At 41.6% G+C, this 27,070-nt stretch overlaps 1 protein-coding gene across 3 annotated transcripts in view; it reads left to right on the top strand.

Moving 5' to 3' along the window:
• RPS6KA2 (ribosomal protein S6 kinase A2) overlaps positions 1-27,070 on the top strand; it is a 326,295-nt gene that overhangs the window by 143,570 nt on the left and 155,655 nt on the right. Inside the window, exon 1 of one of the 3 annotated variants that reach the window (XM_052784881.1) lies at positions 130-679. The exons of the other annotated variants lie outside the window; for them this stretch is intronic. Coding sequence (XP_052640841.1) covers positions 581-679 — 99 coding nt within the window. The 5' untranslated portion in view covers positions 130-580. Of the gene's footprint in view, positions 1-129; positions 680-27,070 lie in introns of those variants that run through there. 3 annotated transcript variants of the gene reach the window in all.

The following is a 27,070-nucleotide window of genomic DNA, read 5'->3' as shown; positions in this document are numbered from 1 at the left end:
AGGAGCCGATTTCTTCTCGGATCTGACCACCGTAGCCCTCAGTAATTATAGCAGCGCTGAAATTCCGAGCTAAAAACAGAAGTGCAGCATGTGCCTATTCCCCATGTGATTCGGAAACCAGGAAATTGAAAGAGCCTGCCTGAGAGGAGGGAGAGTGCAAAGCAATAGACACATCTAATATTTATCTCAGACCTGCTACGCTGGGACGCAGGAGCTGTCATCTGCCGGAGCTGATTATACATGCAGCCAGAGCCCAGCCTGATTGGATGTAGTAGGACCTAAGGCGACGGGGAGAGGGAGCGGGGAGAGAGTTCGCCTTGCCGCACCGAAATGTAAACAGCGGGAAGCGAGCGGGAGTAGCACGCCTTTATGCTCCGGAGAGCAAGCCGCCGGCTGTGGGCTCCCATGGCTCCGGCGACGTCCCTCTCGCGGGTCTAGCTGTGCCCGGCTTGATGAACGGGAGCAGACACCTCGGAGGATCTCCTGCCCGTGGATAGAAATAGGGGCCATCGGGATGCGCTAGTTTTCTCCGGCGACGACGCAGCTCCTTCGTGCTCCACACCGCAGCCGGGACGGGGCGATGGACATGAACATGAAGAAGTTCACGGTGCGACGGTTCTTCTCAGTCTACCTCCGCAAGAAGTCTCGGTCAAAGAGCTCGAGCCTAAGTAGATTTGAGGTAAAATTCGCCTTAACTTTGTTAAATGCAGCAAATAGTGTGCTGGTATCGGAGATACAAGAGAATGCCTGCGCTTGCTGACACGATAAATATTTAAAGGTGATCTTTCCCAGGAGGTGGTGATGTTCGCGCCTGATGTTCTTTGTTTCAGTGTAATTCAGTGCTTTTTCTCGGTAGTATTCTATACATTGCATAATATATTTAGTGTGTTGCTAAGGCTCCTTTTATCAGCCTGGCAGGGGAGGAGGAAGCTGGTTCAGGACATCGTGAAGTTGTAGGAAATAATTATGGATCTACTTAAATTAGCACAAATGGCACCATACTTTGTAATAGCCTCATATTTTAGTTTTCCTCCCTTGCGCATGTACCATTCTTTTTCAGTGCCAGATTTCCAAATAATTAATCAATTTGCTAGTGCCTGTTATATATATGGTATGTTAGATAGGGATTTTCTTGCTTGTTTGTCCATAGGTTCTCATACTTGCACAGATTTTTGCATTTATCTTCTCTCCCATGCATCCTGTTTTTTTAGTTTTTTTTTTTTTAATTATTATTTTGTCATAAGGAGAAGTTGTTCTTAAGGAGCAGCGGGGGGGACAATGTCAAATTAAACCTACAAGGATTTAGCAGTGTCGGGAGATGAAGGCAGTTCAAGTCGGAGATAGGGGCAGATAGGAATGTGTGAATGGGTTAGAACTAGGATTTCTGCCTCCCTTCCTCGAACCATTGTTCTTTAGCCCTTTGGAGCTGTGAATAGTCGGCAGGATGTGAGATCAATTGAATAGATGTCAGTTATATTTACATTGCTCACTTTATCATTGCAGATGATCTGCAGCCTCTGCATTAAAATAGAGGTAGACGGGGCCTGATTCCCCTCTGCCTCACGTTTGTTTTGTGCTGGTGTACTTCAACTGACCTCCGAGGAGTTACTCTGGTTTGCACCATATTCCCAGGAGGAGGATTAGTCTCATGCTGTGTGAATACATTTTAAAATACTATTCCCTTAGTGTCCTATTTAAAGTACCAGGTAATTGTTTGAACATAAAGTTCTTCATGTGTCATTGCTTAAACAGGACATGCAGAAAAGAAGAGGTTTTGGCTGGTGTGTTTTGGTTTTTTTCTTTGTTAACTCTTTAAAATCAACTTTCATAAAAAATGGTCGTGTAAGGTACCTAATTTTATTTCACTCATCGAATGGTCATGCTGTGCATTTAATACACGCTAATAAATGAAAGTTGTTAGAGCTCCCTCCTTGCACCAGCCCTGTCCCTCTAGGACTGACGGGAGAGGGGGGGAACCCTTCCTTTCCCCGTTGTGAACCCAGAATTGCAAAGGCTAAGCTGAAATAGATGTTCCTTGTAACACACTGTAAATTCACTAAGCTCATGCTCCGCCAGAGCCAAGAGAAAGCAGACCTGGAGTTATGTGAAGGAGTTCCGAGAGGGACGAGTGTCTTCACAGGCTGCCGCTGTCAGGGTGGGATGCTGGGAGGGGAGGGGGGATTGAGACAGCAGAGCCCCACCAGAGCTCCTTAACTAGTCATTTGACAGTGCATAGTTTGGGAGAAAGATTCCACCACACTAATTATTTAACTTACTGGGTAATCTAGCGTGAGTGACCAGTACGACTCAGCATTTGTAACAGGCTAGAGCCTCGCTTCATTTAAAAAAAGTCTCTTTACAGTCCCCTTGATCATCAGTATTATATAAGATTTACTGGACTTTTTCAATATCTATGAAATATTTTCCCCTGTGTGAGTTGTCTTGTAATGATTTTTTTTTCTGATTTTAAATAGTTTGCTTCATGAAGCAGCCTGATACGTACCCTATTGCATGTGTAAGTTCAGAGCATTTGTCCACTTCCCTCCTTTCTCCCTTGATTTGGCAGTAATGACCAACTTCATGCAAAGTAAGTCAGTATTATAACGCAACAGAGAACAGGGGTTGTTCCAACCAGGAAGAAAAAATGATTCATAAAATCTGTTCTGCTATTTAAGTGTGAAAATCATCAGAGATGCTCCTGCTTAGAGGGGAAAAACCAAACATGAACATCAAGCCCCCTCTGTGGTTTCCACCCCTGAGTACTTCTGTGTATAAATTTGTAATTGCAGGCTAATGAGTGCTTGTCAGCCAAACAGAAAGTGCAAAGAAGCATGTTGGTAGTTGGATTTTTAGAAGTCAGACTATTCTTCATCCTAATAGGTGGATATTTTTAAAGAGGCAGTTAAAAGGCACAGGTTATTACATCATGGAATGAGTAAAAGTAAAATAAAGGGAAGAAATTTGGAGAAAAGATGTGTAGCACTGCTTTGCTTAGTGTGCGTTAGCTAATGTACCTGGCAGAAGTTATGTGTTGCTAGATGTCATTTGAAATTTGGAAGGGGACTGTTGTTCCTAGGTTGTGTGTGGTTTTTGTTGCAGTGTTCTTTTGGCCAGGCGGGAAAGGGGGTTGAAGAGTTTAAGATAGATACTCCTGGATTCAAGCATTTGATATCTTTAAAATACCACTATTAGAATAGGTTCAAAATAACGTAATATTAGTTATTAATATCATATGATGAAAAACTAATTAGTTATTAATATCATATAATTAATTACTTTTTCTACTGTGGTATTCTGCTATGCTTTAAATTCACTTGCAGTGAGCTTCATAACTTACAGAGCAGGGATACAGACGCAGAAAATGACTTAGCAAATCACAGCTTGTAACTTGACCTTTACTTAATCGTTTCATATGCCAATATCATTGCTGTATCTGAGACAAGAAGATCATTGCCTTATGTAGGTAGCTGGGTTTTACACTTTGTCCTGCTAAAGGAGGCAGAGCACACTCTGATAAATGAGATATTACAGGGGTTTTCTTTCGTCTTGCCTAAAATGTGTGCCCTCTTTATTATTCTGGGAAAACCTGGCTGAAAGTTGAACTTATTTGGCTACACTTTCGGGTTTTCAGTTTATATTATTTTTCAGTATGGCCTGCATTGCCCTTCATTTATAAGGTATCTAGTGATATAATTTTATTAAATGTGCAGAGCCAAGTTTTGCCCTTCTGCATGCACATAGAGTTCTTACTGAAGTCAGCTGAAAATCCAGCAAAGTCAATGGGAACTGCATGTGTGCATCCGAGAGAAGGGCTTTGTTTATGGTTCTTGCTGAGTGTTGATGAACATGAATGTGAAACCATCAGGAGAAAGTACGCACAGTGCGGATCTGCTAAAGACTTTGAGCCCCAGTGGAATGCATCTTATGGCAGTGAGCAAGATCCCTTGATTTATAAATCAGAAGTTAAATATGCCATTTGAATAAGCTAGGGAAGACCTAAGCATGCAGAGAATTTGATTATAATTTATTCCAGTGACGCAGAAGCCTTTCTTGGTTTTTTTGAGAAAATGACCAATTAAAACATTGCCCTTGATTCTTTTGGGAGATGTTTCCGACTTTTGCATTCCTGATGTATTTTTAATTCGTTATTCTTATTTTTTAATTTGTTATTCTTATTCTTTAATTCTTTTAATTCTTGTTTTGTCTTACCGGTAATGGTGAATCCAAATTCTGTTTGGTCTATGTATGGGGCTTAGAGCCTAGCAGAGTTCTTGCAAATTAATTAAAAATTAATTTGGAGCCTGGTGTGTCTCAGCATAGTCAGTTGTGAGAGGCAGGACCTCCTGTGGGTGATGCAAGTGTGGGTCCTCCTTGGGTTCCAGCACTGGCATGTAGAAAATAGAAGCAAGCCTATGCAGTCTGGTAAGAAATAGTGCAGAAGGACTGGCACTGGCTTTATAATACTTTGTTATGAGAGATTTTCGGTTCTAATCTTAGGCTCTGATTCTGATTTCCTACAGGCTGAAACTACACCAGCCTTAGGTAAGTGGCCAGCAAATGCTGAGCTAGACTGCTCCTTTTGCACAGCGGGCTGGAGCAATGCTTCTCTTGCAAACGCTTGTGAACTCTTCTGCGCTTGTATAAAGAACAATTCTGTTCTTTATCAGCAGTATGTCCTTTATTCTGTCTCATCTTTTTTTATTTTTATAGGTCATCATTTGGTAGAGGAATATATTCTTTCTGTCAAAGGTTAGACAGAAAGAGGCAAGTTAAAGAACGGAGATGGGAATTAACAGCCCAAGATCAGCTCTGCAAGGTGTAAGTCCCGAGGCAGCTGAAGGGTCTTTTTTTTCCCTTGGTAATGATCATCTTTGTGATGTGTGTTCTTGTTACAGCAGAAGTTACCGACACTATTGTAGTCTGACTTCCCCCAGCTGCATGCAAGACTTTTATGAGGAAATGCTGCAATTCTTGTAGTCTTGCATGGCTTGCTGGGGGGAAGGGAGGGAGGGCAGGGGAGGGAGAGCAGGAGGAGCGTGTAGTCCATCAGATAGGTCACTTGAGGAGGCAGGAAATCCAATTTTCAGGCTCATTTTGATAACTTGCTGTGTCATTACAGATGGTTCAGACCTCTGTGCCCTGCATTCGCCATCTGTAAAATGAAAATTATGATGATTATTCAAGTCCTTTGATACAATTCTACCTATTCACATCGGTTTTGGTGGTAAGAGCGCTTACTCACGTGTGTACCCATTCATAATAAAGAAATTGCTTCCCAATTCCCCAAATACTTCTGACTTTATCCCAAATAAACAGTCTCTTGTGTCTCAGACCTGCTATGTGCTCCTTCCCACAAGCTTCAAATTAACTGCTGAGCTACAGAAAGGGAAAATTAAGCAGGTAGATATAGGGATAACTTCTCCACAGAAAAATCATAGAAAAATAGGGCTGGGAGGGATCTATAAAACCTTAATCTGGACTCCCCCTCCTCCTCCTTTGGCAGCATCAGCTATATCTAAACTATTCCACCAAAGATGTTTTTCTAACCTCTTCTTAAAGGCCTCCAATGGTAAATGCCCATAACCTCCCCAGGAGGTATACTTTGCAACATTATCCTTAGCATCTGAGAGTTTTTCTGATGTCTAACACAAGTTTTTCTTACGGCAGTTTAAGCCTGTGTCTTCTTGTCCTGCCCATTGTACCTGTGAAAAAGAGATTGTTTCCTTTTCTTTGCAGGAGGATTTTTATGCATTTGAAAGCTTTTCAGGTCCCCTTTCCTCAGTCTTTGCTGTAGGGTGGGAAAAATGGCTTTCCTCTTTTCTGAAAGTTAGGGACTTTCAGGAGCGAGACCTTGTACCAGTCACAGTAACGTTGTTAGGGGGAAGCTCTTCCTTTCTTTTTGATGCTAATGGTCCCTTGTAAAAATCACTTTTATTTCAAAGGACCCTACCCTGTCAAAGACCAATCCAAATTGTCATTTTATGCTCCATTTCCACCATCTAAATGCCTGCACGATGCCTTGATCTGATGGTATTTGGCACGTAGTCCCAAGCTGACGGACCCTATCCATGGGCTCTGATGTCGGATCAATTGTGACACACATCACACAATTAAACACAGACTCTGGTCACGTAGCCAGGGCACGTGCGTGTTTGGGCACGGAGCGGGGGCCTGATGTCCTCGTATAACAGAAGAGGGTCTTCATTCGGTTATGGGATGGGTCCTGTCCCATCAGCTGATGGAACACGCACATGCTTACCTGATGTGACTGGTGATGACACAGCGGTATGGTGAACACACTATCACAAACAAACGATGAAATGAATGAAACGGAGAGGCCAGTGCCTCTCCGCTGTGCCTGTGGGCCAGGCAATGCCCTGGTTCCCTGAGCCTGGAGCATCTGCGTACGGGTGGTCAGGAGGACGAGAGCTGAACCTGGTGGGCTGGTTGGGACCTGTGGGCAGCTGAGCCCCTGCCTAGCAGTAATTTGGAGTAATTTGGTTTCATACAAGTGGAAAATGCGTAATTTTAATCTAGACGTTAGCTTACAATGTTATGGCCTATCTGACCCTGTGGCACAAAAAGTCTCTTCTCAGAGGGCTGAGCTATCTCCTGCACCTGTTTTTATTATCAGTAGCATCTGATTCATCCGTTTTTCTGCTAGTCTCAGGAGAGGACTCCTTTTGTGTGTGCTTTTTGCATTTGTGTCCTCACAGGTAACTGGAAATATTTCTAAAGACAGAAATCAGAACAAAAAACCTCCTTATGTTTATTTACCAGTTACTCAAGTAGAAATACTTTTCATCTACTTGCTAGTTAGTTCCTTTTGTTCGCTTAACAAGACTTAGAGTCCCAGTTCTGCAATGATTCTGTTGAAGTATTTGCTGTTAAGAAAGACTCAAAGTACTGCAGAGAAGCAGCAGTTAGTTCCGTGCTCAGGACACACTCTCTCGCTCTCTGTTGCGTGTGTGATGCCATCAGCCCTCACACAAGGCACAGTTTGGCTTCCTGGAGAACAAAGTCTCAGGAAATGGAAAAGAATGAGTGGACCACTGAATCTGCCTTGAAAATAGCTTCCTGGCCGAGGATGTGTAAGGAAGCAAGCAATACATCTATTCAAGGTCCTCGCAGCACAGCTACCATTTGCACACAGGGGAATCCCTTCCAGGCAAACAGTTTGGGCTGCAGGTTCCCTCAGTGGGTGCATGGGTGGTGATGGGGCAGGCACAGCACGGCTTTGAAGGGAGCAGCCATCCTTGAGCTGTGAAGTCTCTCCCGCTACTTGGAAATGTGCAACCAGTGTCAGTATTTCAGCAGAGCCACTTTTACTGTGGGGTGCAGGAAAGCCTAGAGCTCTCTTCTAGCTGAGCGCCGGGGGTTCAAGGAATACTGGAAATGCAAACCATTGAGAGCACAGAAGACAAAACTGCGAGGTTTCCAATGAGGAAAACCTTTTTCTCAGATTGCAGTGATATTATTAGGCGTTGTGTAGCAGTGTGCGGGCAAGAAGGGGAGATACAGGCTGCAGTGTGCTTTCAAATGATAAGTAGTGATAGTAGTCAGCTAAATGCCAGATATCTTATGAAACCTAAATAAATAAGCTCATATAAACTCCAGGTGTAACTAAAGGGTGTTATGCATCTTTTCCTGCAGGGCCAACTTTGGACCTGTGCATGACTGGTAGAAGGCAGTAAATCGTTCTCTTCAAGAGTTGTTAGGAACAAACTGAAGGCTTTAGAAGGGTGGGAACTGAGTGTGTCGTTTTTATTTATGAAATAGACCTTTACCTGTTATTAAATAACAGAGGCTACCCAGTCCTGCTTGTTCTCAGAAGCATTACCCTCCAGACAAGTTTGTGGTACCCTTTTGTGATGCCCAACAGGATAATGTCAGCTCATGGGGCTTCTTTAGGGATATCTGAGTCCTGGGTGGTGTCTGTTCCTGCTACATATTATGAATAAAAAGCAGTGGTTAGCTGAGAGTTATGGTAAGCAGGAAAAGAGGTTTTTTTCTTGTTTTGTGTAAACATGTGCAATATGTTTTTATGCACATGTATATACATTCAGGGTCTGGGATTTGATGTTGTGCTTTTTTTTTTTTTTTTGAAGTTCTGTAGAACTCAACAAGGAGAAAACTGGTATGATTAGACATTTTTTTAAAGTTTGTATGGAAATTTAGTTTAAAAATTACAGAATTTAATACAGGCTGCTGTTTCTACTACAAATAATGAAATAATATTTAAGGACAATAATAATAAAAAAAAGACACTTCTGTTCTAGAGGAATATTAGAGGTTGGCCTTAAAAACTACAAGGAAAACTTAACTCCATGCTGAATTTGTGAGTCTTTTCTATTATTATTTACAAGACCGAGTCTTAGACATTTCCATATACAAATTAACACGGAGATGTATTCCAGACTCAAAGCTTCCCCATGTCCCTAGGAGAGAAGGAATCCAATAATTGTTTCAGCTAGCAGAGTGGCACAGGCTGCTGAATGCCGTAAAGAGTGAATGAACTAGTTAGTGGTGAGAACTGTTGAAAAATGCTCAAAAATGTTTGAAAAGTTCAAGCCTATTACTTTGAAAGATGTGTGTATTGTAGAACGTGCTTTGGGATTAGGCCTTTTTTGGGGTGGCAATGCTCTGGAGAAATTGGGTGTGTTCTTAGCATTTGTCAAGCCTGACCATCCCAGAAGTCCGTACTTTGGTCCCGCGTTCGGATGGAAGACTAACTCTGCTATGTAATTTATATGTAAAGTGGCCAGTACTGATAAATTGTACGAAAGAAAACCTCCATAATATATGCTTATACAAGCAATTCTCCTGACAAATAAGTAAAAGGCTTGGGCGGATATTTGTTTTTTTGGTCAGGGGGAGAGAGTTTTCTCTTTTAGTGGAAATTTCTGTTGTTTTGTTAGTGAATAACAAAGAAAATCCTGCAGCAGTTCAACTTTGTCTTCTCCACTTCCACGTTGAGGGCAATTAGTGGACAGGTCCTGTGACTCTGGCAGATATCTTTGCCTTTAACTTCTGCATCAGCACATCTCCACGCCAGCCTTTCCTGTATGAGACAATCTCTGTCTGTGACTAGAAAATACCTGCGACAGCAAATAGATGTTGTAATTGCATTCATTTTAAAGTCATCTGTCCAAATATCTTAAACCCTGCTGGATCTGCTGCTAGGCTGTACAGTATCTACTTTATTCCCACATGATTATGCATTGCAATTATTACTGAACTATAATATGAAAGCAAGGCTTTATATTAAGATTATTTCCATGACACAGTTCAAGACCATTTCATATTGCTGAATTTGAATTTTTGATTACTAAATGTGTGCAGATGTTAAATAGTATGTACTTCAAAAGTATTTTAATAACATTTCATAGTGTTGAAAACACTTGAAGCTTTTTCTTGGCAAGTAAAATCACTAATTTTTCTTCCGAAATGAACTCCTTAACATTTCATTAAGTCAGTACTATCAAGATAGCTAAACCAAGACATTTGCAAAATGCAAATGGTTTTCATGTGATGGCAATACAAAGGAATTTTAAAGTGTTGGCATTTTACGGCTGATTTCAAACACATTGCAGTGCCTTACTTTGAAAGAATATATGCCTCTCTGGAGAAGACGATGTATCTGTCCTTGTTTTCCAGAGTCTCATACCCTTGAGAGTTACCTTCTCCTTTGTATGTGGCAACCAGTGAGTAGGCACAAAAGAGGAAAGGCAAGTTAATCTTTTAATCTTAGCTCTTACTTCTGCATTCTGTCAACTTCTCCTCAACTTCTCATTCCAAAGGAGGACCACGTGTTTAGGCTCGCTCGAGAAGCGGGTGGAAGGGTGTTACGTGAATCCACCCAGAAGCAGCGCTGTGTGGTATGAAGGCAGGAAAGCCCCCACTGAAGCAGGCACCAGCTAACCCCTCTCCAGTGCTGCGAAGTTGTCTAGGTTTATGATGCCTGCCAGTCTGAGGTAATGAAACTGCTTCGTTTTTGTTACTGAAGCCTCCTTTGTTCATGGAGAAGTTTTAGCAATTGTGAAGCAGAAAATATGTAAAGCTACTAAAGCTGAAGTTGGGTCAAACTAAGCTGAGGGGGAGCGAGGAGAGACTTTGCTTTCTCCTTTAAAAACTTTCAATGTACATTATCGTTAGTTTGGTGGCTAACTGAAACCTTTATGTCATCAGGATGAGCACTTTGGGGGCATTAGCTCAGGTCTGAAAATAAAAGACAGTTGCAGGTACCCTGTTAACTGCAAACTGATACAAGAAAAAAATAATCAGCAGTGTTACCAGAGCTGGAGAGAAACCACAGTTTCCCATGATCTGTAACTGAGAATTTCTTTTCCCTGTGATTTCAATTTTTTTTTATTGCATTTGCAGAATTGAAGAATCCTTACTTAAAAGCATACTTCAAATACACCAGAATTTTTTTTTTCCCACATTTTTGTGAAAAAGTTAATGCCGCATCACAGTCTCTCGAGCAGCAATGCTGGTAAGGATAGTGGGGAGCAGAACTTACTATGCCTGCAGAGTAAATGTAGATAATATTTACTCACCTACTTCTCTCTGTTCCACCAGTGCAAATATGGCAGCATCCAGATGTTCTGTTTTCCCTTCCTACGGGCTGTTAATGCCATGGATGCTATAGCATCCCTTCTTGCACAGCAGGGAAATTCAATCTGTATTTACTTTTCTCTGAAAGGCCATGTGCTGAAAAAAAAAGTCTAATGGCATCTTTTGCCTGTTGGTATGAAATGAATTTCTAAAAACCTTCTCAACAACAGGGATTTTGTAATCTAGCAAACAAATTTCTCATTTTTCCCAGACAGGAAAACCCATAACGGGACATTAGAAGGAATACCATTAATGGCTCTGAGGACTGTCACTTCCAAAGCATACACTACCTATAGTGATTATCTGCCAAAAGATACTAATTTTATCCCAACTGCCTTTTTGAAAATATTCTCTCCAAACATCAGGATAAAGTTTACATGCCAATTTACTTTTGAAAATTGGTATTCCTCTATGAAAGGGTTTAAGTTCCCTATAATCATATTGTGTGCTTAGGAAAAGATAATTATGTGAATGGTGCCAACTACCTGTTCTTCCCCTGCTTGGTTTAAAAGTGTTTTCTTCTTCTGTAAGAGGCTTATAAAGGAAGCCATAAAATTCATTTGAGTAATGTTTGTATTGAAAGAAATGCTGTAACAGGCAGACATTTGTGATGTTACGGGAGGAGTTTTCTTGGACATTTTTCTCTGCAAGTTTTTCCCTGGAGTTGTAAGGAAAATCTTAAGTTTTTCATTTAATATTTCCATCTTTCTCATAATGCATGTCAAATGAGTGGATTAAAAAATTAATCTTTTCTAATGCAGACAATCTGGGTCATTTCAAAACCAGAGCTTTTTGAAGAGCCTTATTTATGAAAAATAGATCAGTCCTTTGCTCCCCCCCTTGACCACTTGTTCTTTTATTGATTGGTTTAGGATTTTTTCTCTGCCTCTTCTTTTGTGCTTGTCTGTTCCTCCCTGTTGTTTTCCACATGCACAACCATGTCAATTATAACCCATCTCTGGGGACTTACAAAACATTTAACATACTGTGCACACCACAGCCAAGAGAAACTTTGCCCTTTTCCCCTTGCTTTTTAAATCCTTTTGCTGGTGTGACCTTAATGAGACTGAGGTGGAAATAAGAATAGCGCTCTCTCCACGGAGTACCACTATGGTCCACAAGCACTCGTTTATCTTTCTGGTGATCAGAAAGCTGTTGCCATCTGGGACTTTATGTCATCTCTTCAAGGAGGCACATCAACTCCCCATTTTCCAGTTACTAAGGAGAAGAAATTAAGTTGTTCTGCCCTCCTGGGATATGATTCTTTACTCTTGTCTTCAGGCTTTTCTTCCCTCTCGTAAATAAAGGTTGAGGATTTGAATGTGCTGTGCACTGGCATGTAGAGTCCCACAGCTGGACCACGGAAATGCTGAGCTCCGCACTCACGGAAACTGTGCCTTTGTGACCAGGCTCTTGGCTCCTGGTGTCTGCTGAAACTCTCACTTTGCCTTCTTGGATGTTTCCCTTGTAAGGTAATAGTTCTGCTTTTTCCTTCTCCCTCACCCTATCATTCATCTGATTCAGCTTTTTTAATTTATGCTTTAGACTCAGACAATGGGAATCATATGTTTTTGCTTTTCTTGTACTGCCTCTGTTTTGGTACTTTTCACCCTCGGTTTACTGGAGTAACTCGGGAGTCATCAGTAACAACAAAGCTTTGTTTGAGGAGGTGCTGATTCAGCGGAGACACTCAGCTCCGAGGCTGGGCAATGGTCAGATAGCTCCAAAGCAAATCCCAAATACAGTACTTACTACATATGCCAGAAACGTCTCCCCCTCATATGCCATAGTCCTTACCTGTTTATCTTCAAATGGCTCTGCATTCTGGCTTTCTGTAGGTTAAATGTGTTGTGATTGTTCCTCTTTCAGGGAGAGCAGCAGCAAAACCTCCTAGAGTCCCCTTGCATCACAGGCTCCCAAACGTATTGTTGAGGGTTTCATACCTATGACTCAAGTCTGCTTCCAACTGAGCAGGAACGTCTGTCTGGGATTTTAGCTCCATATAGTACCATTTTCACAGCACCGTACTCTGTTTTCAAAGCACAGTTACTATGGCATCTATGATATCTTGGAAAATAGTGAAATAAAGATGTTACCGTTTTGCTTTGCATGACAACTTTTGTTCCTGCTTTGCCTGTGTGTTTTCACCCTCTGGGTTTTCTTTTGAACGTTGAACAAAAAACCTCAAAGTGAAAATCAGCTGCCAACTTCGGTCCATTGTCATTTCTGGGATGTGAAGTCACACAAAGCCTCCTGGCTTTTCATGGTTTCTGCTCGGTCATCATCCGTTTCAACTTGCTGAAAGGAGTAACCCTGTGTAGTTATTCATCTTGGGATTTTCATGACAATTTTCAAACTAGCCTGTGTTAATTTAGGCATTTATGAGAAAAAGATCTTCCATTCAAAGCACCTTACCCTGGTAGTGAAGGGCTACTTCTTTTAAATTTACAATGCTATGAAGCCTAAACCAGTGCAAACCTATGCAATTCAAAGCAAAAGGAAAAGCAAATCAAATTGCTCTTTTTTCCCCCCGGAATTGTAATCGGATCTGAATCAGAAGAAAACTTGTATTGCTTTTGTTGTGACACTTAACACATTACCAGACTGGCATTGTTGTTGTTGATACAGCAGTATTTCTTCCTCCCTGCCAAAACACGAGACGTAACAGAATGGATTAACAACCTACTCTAGGTAAACCTCCTTGGCTTCTGTCGGTCTCCTGGTTGGTCGCCTCAAGTTGCCAACAAGGACTACACCAAACAAATGTTGCCTTCTGTTTAAGTGCATCTTAAATTATTACCAACTTCTGGGCTAGCACAATACTGGTGTCCTCGTAACGGGACTGATAAAGGAGACCTATCCCCTGGCCAAGTCCGTGAACCTGGCAGGCTACATTTGCTTGAGGTGGAGGTTAAAGTGTAGGATGGCAATACATCTGGATCTGCAATCACAATATTCTATACATTTGCTGTCTAAAATTTTATTGAATTTGTTAAATTTGGAATCTCCCTTTTTCTCAGTGTAGTTCTAACTGTTGCCTAACTGGATCTTAGTGTCTTCTTTCCTCCTAAATTGAAAAGTCTTCAAGGCATAGGAGGAAGAAAAGTCAAGTTGTAGGTGGCAGGCACTTTGATATATATGTATGCACCGAGTGTTGTATTCATGGAAAATTTTTATCTATCTATCTATCTATCTATCTATCTATTCTCATTAAATAAAACCCAACTAAGCGAATTTTGAGCTGCTGAGGTTCCCAACCAGCAGCAGACAGATGAGGTGTTCTGTTACCCCAGCAGAGGCTGGTTCCCTTGTATGCAACCCCAAATGTCAGGGTCTTACATTGTGTCTCATTTACTTTTCTGAAACCGTGATCTGTCAGTGGGCTGTGTGTCTGTAGTGCAGTCACCTGCGCACTTTCTGGCCATTTGCTTTGAAAGTATTGTCAAATTCAAGAGAGACAGACAGAAGAATAGTGTTCTTACAGGTATAATGTTCATGTAAGATTCATGAAAATAGGGGGCTACAGAAAGAGACACCACTACTACCACAAAATGAGGGAACAGGGAACGAGAGCAGAAGTGTACTTCTTAGCCACTCAAGAAGCCAAGCAGAGGGAGATGGCAGGAGAGAGGGGGACAGCTTGGTAAGAAACTGGGATTCATCACTGCACTGTGTACAGAGCGGTTTCAAGTATAGAAATGCCAGGAAGCAAGCTAGGATTTTTTTGTGAGGAGTGTATTTGGATTTGTGTGGAAACAAGTGGATCAGTCTATTTACCTGTATAAATATTTGGGCTTTGAAATACTATAGTCCCCAATAATGAGATTATTTATCATAATAGTGTGGTCTTTTGCTAATAGTTTTCCCATATTCAGAAATAAGCTAGGTCATTTGTTTTAGCAATTCCTACTTCTAATCTAATGGGTGAGGCAGAAGAAGTTAACTAGTAGCAGTATTTTGTCAAGGTTAGTGAGATGCTTTTGATATAAGGGTGAGGCAACATAGCGTGATGCTGGGTGATTTTCTCTTTGGAATCTAGTGATCATCTTTGCGTCGAAATATATTAAAGATGTTTGTTTGGAGCTACATATACTATGGTGTACTGAGGGGGAAAAAGAGACATTGTACTATAATTTATGGAGAAAAAGCTCACAGAACTTAACAACAAATGACTGATTTATCACTAGAATTATTTTAGCAATCCTATAGATGTTAATAGAAAGTGTAGGCTGCCAAAGTAGGAATTCATCAGAAAAGATATCATAGTACAATAACTCCCAAGGTTTTAGAATGCTTGTTACAGAATTATAATAGAGCGTCAGCGTTTGCTTGAAACATCCTGTCTTGCTAGCTGATATTGGCTTTGCTGACATGAATAATTAATGTCTCTGGATAAAAGTGGTTATTTAGACTGTCTAGCAAGAGAGGCTTTGGAGTTTGCAATGACGAGTCCTCAGGCAGGAATCTTTGGAGCAAGCAAGTCTGGGAAGAATATTGGTTTTTACTTGTGCTCTCCTTGAAATAACGCATTATAATAATTACTACAAAATTCTGTTGGATAGGACTATATTTATACAATATCAAATTACTTAGTTTGATGTCTCATATTTGCATGCTGAATGGTCAAGTGGGTCAATATACAAAATTTTGACATTTTCTGATGATTGCAGGATGTGTAAATAACAAAACAAGATTTCTGTATGGTGACACTTAAGAGCTACTGAATTTCTTAGCCAAGCCCTGGCTATATATCTGTGCCCCACAACCTGGAATTAAAACTGACCTGTTTTGTACAGCCTCCTTATACTTTGCCTCTGAATTACGAACAAGACATTAATGCATACAGGAGAGAAAAGGACTTATGTGGGCATGTATAACAAATGTTTTACACTAACCAGATTATACACATCTTTTTGTCAGACAGTCTGTTCTGTTGTTTGCAATAAAGGGAACATAAGCAAATAATGCCTAGTGGTGTTTTGCTCCTTTTTAAGGCAGTTTCTGAACGAGATTCAGATTATACAACATTTAAGGAATATGTTGTAATTACAGCCATATTTTGTGTGTGTGTATGTATATAGCATTTATATGAATAAGATATGTAAATACATACAGTATGGCAGGTTTTCCATGGAAAATGCTACTAAGAGGATTAGAGTTTGATCTCATGAGGCCATACGCAACCTCTCATTGACTCAGAGTGAAGGTTTGTTTAGTTCTGCTGGACACCAAACAGATTAGCGGCTTGGGTTTTTGCTGCCAACATTCCTTTTGGACTGAAAATTACTACAAAGTTCACTTTTTTTTTTTAATTCATGGAAATCCCTCCCCCAAAACAGTATTGTGTAACTTATTTTAAAAATTATTTCTCCCTTTCAGGATCTTCACTCCTCTTAAAGTGATTTTCAGGACATGACTGAACAATTTCTGACCTCGTTCCTTGTCTTTTGTTCTCATGATCGAGCTGTTTTTCTAGATCATCTCCTGTCTCCACAGGTGTAGGCTTTTCCATTTTGGTCTTTAAGAGGCTCTTCCTGCCACTGAAAAGCACTGCTAATGAAATTATCTTTTTCCCAGTTGCTTCAGACATATCTTCTGTTCCACTGCTGAAGCCTGTCCTGTAGACTAAGCCACTTCCCTGCCCTTGTTTAAATATCTTACAAACACCCAGTCTTGCCACTAACTGAAGCAAACAAGCTCAATAGAGCATGTCATGCTGCAAGTGTCCTTTCCTTGAAACTCCCGTGATCCTTCTGTTGCCTTCGTTTCCACTCCGTAGCCTTTCCTCTCGTCCTCCCTTCTGGTAGGAAAGGCTGTGGACCCCCTTTGTCCAGGGAATGTCTGCTAGTCATTGAGGGCAGATCCACGTTCATATTTAAGTCTTAAGTACTGAGAGGTGTTCGTACCATTGCACAGGTATTTTTGTAATCCACACTGTGCACCATCTACTAGTCACACACACAGGTTTTCACCCAGCAAAATTAAATGTGAAATCACCTTTTTGGAGTTTTTCAAATACCTGTGATGTTTTACAAAGTCTTCCAGCTTTTGCTTTCATAGTGAGTGATACCAGGGAAACAAATGACTTGCACCCAGTGCTTCCCCCTTAGCTGCCAATGCATTTGCTAGCATAATGTTGAAGACTATCAGAGTTATTGATTCTGTATGATAATCAAAATTGCTTGCACCATTATAACAGTAAAACTCCAAAGCAGAATTCCAGACATTTCTTTTGATCCAAATCGTAGGTTTCTGTGTTCTGCACCAAAGGGCTCCATTTCATGATGATAAATAGCTCTTACTTATGGAGGATACCCACGGTATCAAGTTTCCCCAGTGTTAGTGCTTGTGTGTTGTATTTCACAACCAATCCCTACCCCCACCCCTGCCTCATTCACAAGCTACTTATTATTGTAAGAAACCTGAAGGTGGGAAATGCTTTGTTTATTGCTGAGCAAGTGTCCCTCAGACCAGACAGATGCTTCCCGTGGCATGGACACTGGATTGCTGTTCTTCACTGTCCCACCATGGTGGGCCCAGGCATTCTCCTCTGTCCTGAGTCATGCTGCAGCCAACTTCTTGAGAACCAGCTTTATACTTACTACTCCTACGCTAAAGACACTTGAAGTGTCTCTGGACCAATGAAGACTAACTACCCAGTAGTTTTTAAGTACGCTTTCCCCAGAGCTTTCATCATGTACGCACTCTGGATTCACTTTCGGGGGCTACTGGTAGTTTGAGCAAAGAGACAGAGATATTGTAAGGTTTCCAAACCCAAATTGTTTTATCTTACTTTTGGGGGGGGGGGGGGCAAAGCAATGTCAAAAAAAGAAAAAAGTTTGCATGTGTTTCCTTGCCTTTGTTTCTTCTCCTACTTAGGTGTTCTTTGGCTTTGATCAGGCTGCTCTAAGGAGTTTTATGGATTTATATTCAGATCTCTGTTTCTGATTAATCTTAGGAAAAAGTTTTCTGTCCTATCCAACCCTGTACAGCTTCTCATCCCAATTACTCTTCTGAAAGGATTTGTGCTCTAACCGCATTGTTTCTCTTCCTGACTAGTCACATTCAACAATACCCCTCTCTGGAGGGGTGTATAAACAGGAAAACAGCTAAATATAGATTGCAAACAGAAAAGGAATAGAATGCAACAGTGTGCATAAAGAGAAGGAGTGCTTGGCCAGATGTGTAGGGCCTAGAGGAAATCTGGAGGGAGAGAGAAAAAGAGGCTTGAGAGTGAACAACAAAGATTTAAATTAAAAAAAAAAAAAGAGAGATTTTCCTGCAGCGTAACTGGTCTGTGGGAGAAAGGAGGCGGACAGAACATCCCTCTCTTCCCTGGAGCAGCCTGTAATGAACTGGGTTAGCATGACCAGAGAACAGGGGCCAAACCAGACTTGAAACCGTGTTTACTTTGCGAGTATCTGCCATCTTGATCACAAGCTGGTCAGCAGAACGGTCCCGGGTACTGCAGCCACCTCCCCCTGGGCAGTCAGCTTTGGCGGAGCAGAGGGCAGGGGAGGTTAGTCTTTGTATTAAGCAGAACATAAACATTCTTTAACGAAATGGCAAACGGTGAGAAATTTAGTGAGGTGCTATTTCAGACATCTTCCTGCCTTGGTTTCTTACTGGTTTTAGCTCTCTCCTGTACGAACACAAGTTGCTGACCCAGAGCAGTCTAACAGACTCCAGTCAACAGACTGGCTTAGAGCAGAAGTGACCCTTGCATCTCTCCTTCTCCTTGCTGCAGCCCTTACCCAGCTCTTACCCTTCCTGCCCAAGCCAGGTAGGCTGTGACCGTGGCACAGTGCTCTGGGCTTACAGCACGCACCAGGACCCGGCTGTATTCCCAATTACCACTGGCTGCAACTTTCATCAGGCGTGTCTTGCTACTAGCGCCTCTGTAAATTGGGAAGATGAAGTGCTCCCGCGGTGGGTTATCTGCCTGGCAGCACTGGCAGCAGGAGGGAATGGGTGGCCACGCTTCGGCAGCCTGCAGACGACTGCTCGGTGTGCCATCTCAAATCGTGGATGGAGCAGGGCTGGCTCTGCGGAGCAGGGCAGCGATGGGCAGATGCGCTGTCTGTTCTGCTGCCTCTGACGCAGGGGCAGTAATCTCCAAGGGAGATGGAGCAAAGGGTGGGAAGCAAAATCATCTTTGATCGCCGTTGCTAAATCTGCCAAACCCCGATGGCTAGAGCCTCAGGTCATTCATGGAAGGACACCCAAGGATCTGTGTAAACTAGGGCTGGATTCAAAACCTTCTGCTGCTTCCTTCTGTGCTCAAGTGGCTTCTCTACAGGTGCGTGCTGTCTGTCTTTCTCTTCCCCAGTATCCTTCCAACAGATCTGCACAGGCTAAACTCTTAGTTGCTGATGACCTCTTTTTGGAACTGTGATGATTACATGGGGCTTTTTATATTGCCAAGCAATTTTATACTGTTTTGCTTTCTATTCTATGTTTAAGTCTGCAATTACTCATGTTTCTTGTTTAGAAACACATTTGGAAAAAAAATATAGTGACAGAAAATAGCCATTCATTGTCCCATTTAATGTTTAGAAACATTTTTCATCCTGTCTTTTATTCTTGAAGTGAGACATGTTCATTTGAGGGAAATTTTTCTCATTTGAGCAAGCATGAGGAAAAATACGATCATTATAGAAAAGCTTTAAGAGACATAGGTTTCTGGCAAGCAGCACAGGTAATAGCATTTTATAATGTTCTAAAATGAGGAATAATTCAGTTGTTATTTTAGTTTTTTAAAAAAATCACCAACGTGTTTAGAAGAATATTATTTTACAGTTCATTTATTTTTTACAAACCAAACATATCTGTGTGAGTATTGTTGGATTTAAAGCACCAGAGAGCTAAGTCTGATATTCATCTGGTTGTGGAAAGGCGCATCATCTTTGATGAGACTATATCTTAGATGCACAAGTCTTTGCAGGATTGAAGCAAGGGTTTCACCCAAGTACCTCAAGCTTCAGTTTTTTCAGGAAGTGATCTTAAGGAGCTTATTAATTTTGATATTTTGCGAGTTTTCAGTCTTAGAATATTTTAACATTGCCACAATCCATACAGAAGGACACAGAAGTTGGTAAAATTAAGTTCTCTGATGGCAGAAACATTTGTAAAGATTGTTGTTAATATAGCCTGAAGTCTGAAATATTCTCTTGCGCTTGTAATTACTCAAGCTTTAAAATCAAAGATATGTGTAGTAGATATTTTGGGTTGGGTTTACTTTTTTTGAGCTGATTGTCCAGAAATACTACTTAATGTGGAGGAAGAACCAGTAATTGCATTTATATTACAGCAGAAGATTATGGAGAGTAGAAGCAATATACACCATTTGTTCAACAGTCTTCAAAATACTGCAGACTGGCTCCACTCCACATTCTCCTCAGTGGTAAAATCTATGGGCGTACTTGCAAGGTTTTGGTTTTATTTCTTGATTTCAGACTGTCAGAGCAGATACTTTACTGTTTGAAAAGATTTGACTGATTAGAGCACAGTAATAAAAGACCTCAGATCTTACCCCTTCTGTTCCCAGTAACACCAAAGTGCCCCTGGCAGGAGAACCAGTGCAGGGAAGGCTGCGGAGTGCTGTACCCATCCAGCATTGAATAGAAATACGCTGGGGGTCCTTTAGAGCTGGGGGGCCTGCTGCAGACTCCAAATTTTTCCATGACTTTTTTTTACCAAGGGGGTTATCTAAGATAGAATTTGGAATATTTTCTAACGTGGTATTAATTGGCATTATTTCTGATGTTGAAAGTCTTTAACGGCAGTGCTTGTTACATATATCTAATCTGTGTTAGACAAGTAACCATGAATTAATAAGAAGGTAAAGGTCAAGAATCTGGTTTCTATACGCCAAATAAAGCTTATTGTTATGTATTGCTAATGGAGCTCTTTGTTCTTGGAGCTCTACATATTAGCTCTTATTCTAAAAGTATATAATACCTTATGTGACTTTAAATGTTATATATTTATGTAAGATTGCAATTCAAACAGACAGTCGGGTAGTGATGAGTTGAAGCCTTTGGTCTCTTTACCCAACATACACGCACAGGGCACAGCAGATTTTCCATGGCCCCTGCCTGCTTCCCCAGTTCTGGCTCCTGACACCATCAGCAGTCTTGCTGCAGTGCCTGGATGCACACAGACATGTGCACACCAATTCATGCACATGTGCATACATGTATCTGCCTCTCCCATCTTGTCCATGCTCCGGACAGGTCATTTCACAGACTTTCAAGCCTGTCCCCACCTGGGGACCAGCAGCCACCACAGCCTGATTCCTTTGGTCCATGCCCTGAGCCTTGGACACACCGGAGAAGAGCCTGGGATGCGAGCGAGGAATGAGGGATTACAAATGCTTTTTAAGATGTTTTGCCACACTGGAGATGTAAGAGGAACGGTGAGCTTTCGATTTGGTTGAGGAGCCGTTACTCTGACTACGGCTATTCTGTGTTGGTACCATCAGCTAAGTAAGAACAGGACGTGGCTGTGCTAGGTGCTTTGCTTGTGAAGACGGAAAATGCCCTGAGGACTTTGTAAGTAGGGGATGCGCTGGGGGGGCTGGCACCGAGGGGCTATAGCAGGGAGAGGAACTTCAGCAAAACTTGTACTGATGAAGATGCGGTACTTCTGGAAGGGAGGAAGGCTCACTTAGAACTAAATCTAAAATGAGAGGAGAAGGGAGGGAGAGAGGAACATGGCAAAGAGGAGGAAAGGAGGCACAGTGAAGTCAAAGGCAGAGAAACAAGGGTGTGGAGAAGGTTGGGGTGAGCAAGCAATCAGCACAAGGCTGAGAAGCTCTCATCGGAAGCATAGAGGGTGCTGGATGTCTGGGAAAAAACCCTGTTTTGACTGTTTCAGCAGCTGTTCCTGCCAGCTGGTTTTGTACTCTGCAAATCCTGCCCCCCCACCCTGCAGTGCACTGTGGTGAATCACAGCTGGTAACTCCTGCTGCTGGAGCTGCAGAGTTTGAGCTGAGGAAAGCTAATATCCTCTGGTGTTTCCACTTTTTGTCTGGAGATCCTGTGAGTGATAGATAATCCACAGGCTCCCACTTTTTCTAGCATAACGTAAGTCCAGCAAAGAACATGCAGCTTGCGCCCCACAGTATTACGGGGGGAATGCAATAAAACAACTCCCTGGAAGATGGAAGATGCAAGCAAACCCAATGGCTGGTCAAAGTTACATCTGTGTTCCAGGCAATATTTTTTTTTCATGTTCACAAATGACAAAGCTAGGGCAGCAAAAGCTTGATATTGTAGATCAAACCTAAAACGCCAGTGACATAAGCCCAGCAAACTTCATTTCCCATTTCCAATAACGTCTTTTCCAGGTTAGATTTTGCTGGTTTGTAGCGCAATCACTAGAGTGTTACTGGCAATCTGCCATTTAAGATTTTAAGTGCTTTACTAAAAGAAGAACCTGCCCTCTACAACATCCACTGCATGTGCATGGGGCTACAGTCATGATCCGGAAAATATCACTAGCATGATGTTACTTGGTTATTATCGGTATGTTTTTTCTAGATCATGTTTTTATTATTCTCTAATACAAACCCAATAATAATTCTTAAAATTTCACTTGTACTTTACTTTTTACATTGTTCATGTGCTTTGCATTCCCCTAAGCCTGGGCAATGAATCTAAGCCAACAGATTTGGGTTTTTTTTCTTTACAGTCAGAGTCCACTGTGTTCATTTTTTTGGAAAAAATGGGCCCAGAGACTTAAATGTTCATTTGTCAAGGTCACTAGCTATTAAGAATATATGGCCCATGCCAGTTTTTCAAAAAATGCTGTGTTAATTTCTGTAGAGTATATGGGACTAGAGAGAAAAACATTTGTATAGCTCTCGCTACAAAGTGTTAAAGACATGTACAAAAAAAAGGTCCCTTATTTAACTCTTCAATAATTATTTCATTTACTAAAATTACCACCATAGCTCTGAAAAGTAACGTTATTCCTTTCAAAACCAGTTCTATTGACTTTAAAAATATATTTTAATATCGCTTCACTTGATGATATGTTTAAGCAAGGCCTTCAACATAAAATTTAGATCTTGAATTTAAAATTACAACATACATTTTCAGGACCTAAGACAATGTTACTTGCTGAGACAAGACTCCATTTAGCAGGGAATATAAAAGTAATACTTTAGAGTGCAATGAAAGCTAAAGCTTAAGGCTTGACTGAGGCTTGGACAGATGTGATGGCCTCTTAGATCAAGTTTTCATCTGAAGGGAAATTTTTCTTGCTGTTGTGTCTGTGTAGTACTGCAAACTGTATAAAACAACAATAGCAACCTACAAATGCATGCTCCCAGTCCTGTGCTTATAATGAGTGTGTGTTTCCAGTTGGATGCAAGTCAGTAAGCATCTGATAGTAAATTGGACCGTGGTACCGAGTAACATTTCCAACTACAAGTCAGAAGAATGAGTTATTTTCTGTGAGCACGAGGTGTACACAGATGATCCATTTTCTGTTGGGATTACATTTTACAGTGCAGTCGTTCACTGGGCTGCCCAGGTGAGTGATCCAGGGCTGCTGGCGAAGCTGTACGCAGCATGGACTGGTTTTTTTCTCAACCTTCCCCAGCACTTTTGGCAAACTGATTCTCTTCCTTTGAGGTCTAAGTCTGTAAGATTGTGGGATCTATAGCATCACGTGAACTAAGCATTAATGTGGAAAAACAAATCAGTAATACACAGCACACTTGTGTCAGTGAGTGAACATCCAGCTCTTGGGCTATCTTGGGCACTAGTTTTGCCACCAGTTAATGTAAAAGCCTAATGCATCCTCTTCCTGGCAGTTTTGTCCCCTCAACTGTTGACAGGATGTAGTAAAAATAACCTCCAGCCTATAGATATCTAAACAATAAAACTACCGATACAACTTTGGGAGGGGGGGTGTTGCCCCCGAACTATTTATTAACACTAAGCAGCAACAGGAGGCAAAACTAGTTTCAGTAGACTTAGTAAAAATCTCTCCTGAGGTTAGAATATAATTTCTTCCTCATTTTGGTTTCAGAGTGTAGTTGAGGTAGGGTAGAAATACACTTTCCCCTTGAGGAGCAGAGCAGTTTGTTTTAAATTTCCATGGTAATCTGTACACAGCTCAGAAATTTATCTAGCAAACCCAAAGGATAACTGAGCTGCAGCATGCAGAAATTAATGGAATTTCATGTTATGCTTGAGACAAATACGGCTGTTTCTAGTTACGGTGCCTGATTAAAAGGCTGTAAGTCTTAATGGGTATGAATAAGTTTATCTTAGAAATAGGTGAGTTGGTCCTGGTTCATCTACTAAAACGGAGTGAGGTAGAGATGAATCTCTCTACTCATCTCAAGGCAGAGAGTGAGATTCTGCCTTCTTAAATATGTTTCATGTACCGCGCTCTGTTGAAGCAATTTATGCTCGTTCCACTTGTATTTTTACTCCTTGCACTGAGCGTGGTTAAGGCTAGCAACCTGTATGCCTATGTCCCTAACAAGGGCTACTACTGGGGTCTTTGGCCTTTCCCACCACTGCAGGTCCATGCGTGTGTTACGACAGGCCATTATTAAGGAATGTACAAGGGAAACTGTTTGCTCTGGGGGGCACGTGGGAGCTGAAGCTCAGTTCCCCCTAGACCTGCTGGAAGGATTTGAGGAGTCCAGGCAGGGCAGCGAAGGTATGGATCTGTGGCCGTGGGCCAAACGCAACTCGTATTGAGCAGTTTATGAGAAAGACAAACCAGTTTCTTTCCCCTTCATATTATAAAATTTGATATAACCTATGTTGGAATGTATCATCTGAACTGTATTTATGCTCTTTGGTGGGTGGGTGGGAGATAGAAAGTATGTTTTACTATGAAAAGCAATGTGTGACCTTGTAGTGCTATTTCCATGCTTATTATTAATAGCATAGCCTTTTGCATACTAGGGAAAGAATGCAGATGTTATACCGCTGCATTTGTCATACAAATCATAATCACTAGGCAAGTCCAGGCAAAGACTGCTAAAATGCTTATGAATAATAGAGCACTATGTGGTTTAGTTGTGACTGGCTCTTTGCAAAAATTTTTACTATTTCAGGAAAGTGAATGAGCTTCCTCTTAAATAACGCTTGTTGGCTCTCAGAAGGAAAAAGATTGTTGGTCTGCACATCCTGTAGCTCTTCTTGCCACCACCCACTACTTTGTCCCAGGTGTTTTGTTTTTTGTTGACCTCAGGCTGTCTTCCCTGCTTTGTCTCCTTCCTCTGTTACCTTCTGCATGGTCCCCTGTGCATTCACCACTATTGATTTCTCTATTTCTAGTAGGTCAAAAACATTGTCCCTTTTACATGGAGGCACGCAGTGTTAAGCCAGGGAGGCTGCCTAGGTGGCATGCAAGCTTCTTACCATTCATACCCATGACTGCCAGTAAGGTCAGGCAAGGGAGGATGAAAGATGTTTGAGAAGTTGTTGTAGGGACTCAAGCAGATGCAAGCCAGCAGCCTCCCCTCATCAGTTCTACTCCCAAATTCATTTATGTCATGAAGCTGAAGAGTTAGAGTGCACTCTGTGTCTCCCTCTGCCCCAAAGCCTATCTCTAGCCATGACTGTGCACGACTTGATGTCATGTCACACAACTGAGGGACTATAGATGACAGGCAATTTCAGGAACCCTCCTTGACCAATGCATCCCAGGTTCCAGCAGGCATACAGGCTGACCTTAAACCTCCTGAGATTTCGTTTCAGGCAGGATAGTAGAAAAACTAGAGCTTAAGAGTTTATTTTGGCAACAAAACAGTAATCTGAATGTAAATGAGATTGAATTTTGGAAGCAGCTAAAAAAAGGGAGATTGACAGAAGGGATTTACATCTCGATGTTGGATCCAGTGTTCTTTCTCTCCTCCTTCTCTAGTTGTTCAAGAGGTTTCCTGTGGCATATGTCAAGAGTGTGCCTCTAATCACTTGGCTGGTGAATTATGCTTTTGTGATGAAGTGTGCCTGAAGCCTTCCACACTTCTGCTATCCTTAGGTAGAGAGGCATTTCTGGGGAGCAGGTACAAATTGTGATGGGAAAACTGCCTGAGAGGGTCTTATAGTGTGCCTTAGAGATGGTCTGATTCCACTTGACTCATCACCTCTGGTAATGCCTTTTACAGCTCGGGCCTTTCTTCCAGGAATACTTACCTCCAGCTCTCATGTGCTTTTCTGTGGTCTCTGCATCGACATGCAATGGTGGAGTTCCCCTAGGTGATCACGAGGAAGGAATGCAAGTCATGGGCTACTTTATGCCTTCCACCTTAAGGAAAAGCAATCAACTCCTAGATCAAGTGGCAAAAATTGTGATGAAAACAGTGATAGTAATTCCTATTGACAGGTTGCTTCGGTAGATACAATGATTCTCTACTTAGCTTGAAGTTGTATGCGTGACTGCAAGTATTAAAAATCAGATGAACTAAATTTAAAAATATTTTTGGGAACATCTGAGTTCTGAAATGGTCAGATACTATCCCCAAGCCTCTACTTTCTTCCCGGTCTTACTAGAAACAGATCTTTCCTCAGTAATAATTGTCATGAATCATTGAATATGGGGATTTGCTTGGCAAATATGCATTTATAGTCTTTTCATCAATAATAAGGCCTATTGTTTTCTGCTATGTGTTTTTTTCTTTTTTCCTCTTATCCTTTTTTGAAGAACAGCAAGCAAGAAGAAACATTTTTTATTGAATTTTTTGAGTGACATGTCACACCTGACCACCTCCCAGCATCTTGGTTCCAACAGACATATGAGTAGTAGCACAGTCCAAAACTGCCATGACAGAATGACGTCTTTTAATACATCATTTGGAAAATGTGAAAAGGGCAGCAGTCTGTGGAGCAGACAATCAAAGAACTTTGGTTTTCAAAGAAAGAATAACCTTTAGGCAACCATGCCTATTGTTCTTGGAAGGAGTGGGGTGGGAATGTAGCTGTTAGAATATATTGGAACGTGCAGGATATTCCTAGTCTTGCAATTTCCTTTCCATTCTTCATCCCTTTCTTGGCGTATTCTCTCGCTCCCATCTTTGTAATGCTTTTTACAGCTGGAGTTGCCATCTGTCTGTTTAAAAAAAAAAAACATACCAAAAACCCAGTGACCTCAGACAAACGATTGCTGTGTGTGCAGATATTGGACGCACAGAAGCAGCATCTTCAGTGAATCCAGGACACAGGAGACCTAGTACAAAGGCGCAAACTGCCTTGCATGTGCCCAGGTTGGCAGGCTGAATCTCGTGTGCCAACTGGAAAAACGGCATGGCCAAGTGAAAAATGGAGAGGAGGCAGCCTGTGTCTCGCCTGTTAAAGCTCACACAAGTCAACGGATTACTTGCACAGGAGCTGTTCTAACACACAGGTATGTGTGCAGTTTAGAACACAAGCTTTTTGTGCTGGGGGCTTTTTCTCTGCCTTGCAAAATGTCTGGCATGCAA

Source organism: Harpia harpyja, chromosome 4 (assembly GCF_026419915.1).
Source record: "Harpia harpyja isolate bHarHar1 chromosome 4, bHarHar1 primary haplotype, whole genome shotgun sequence".
In the NCBI taxonomy this organism is placed as follows: domain Eukaryota; kingdom Metazoa; phylum Chordata; class Aves; order Accipitriformes; family Accipitridae; genus Harpia; species Harpia harpyja.
The sequence above is the reverse complement of the archived record's forward strand: the minus strand, read 5'-3'. Positions and strand labels throughout refer to the sequence as shown.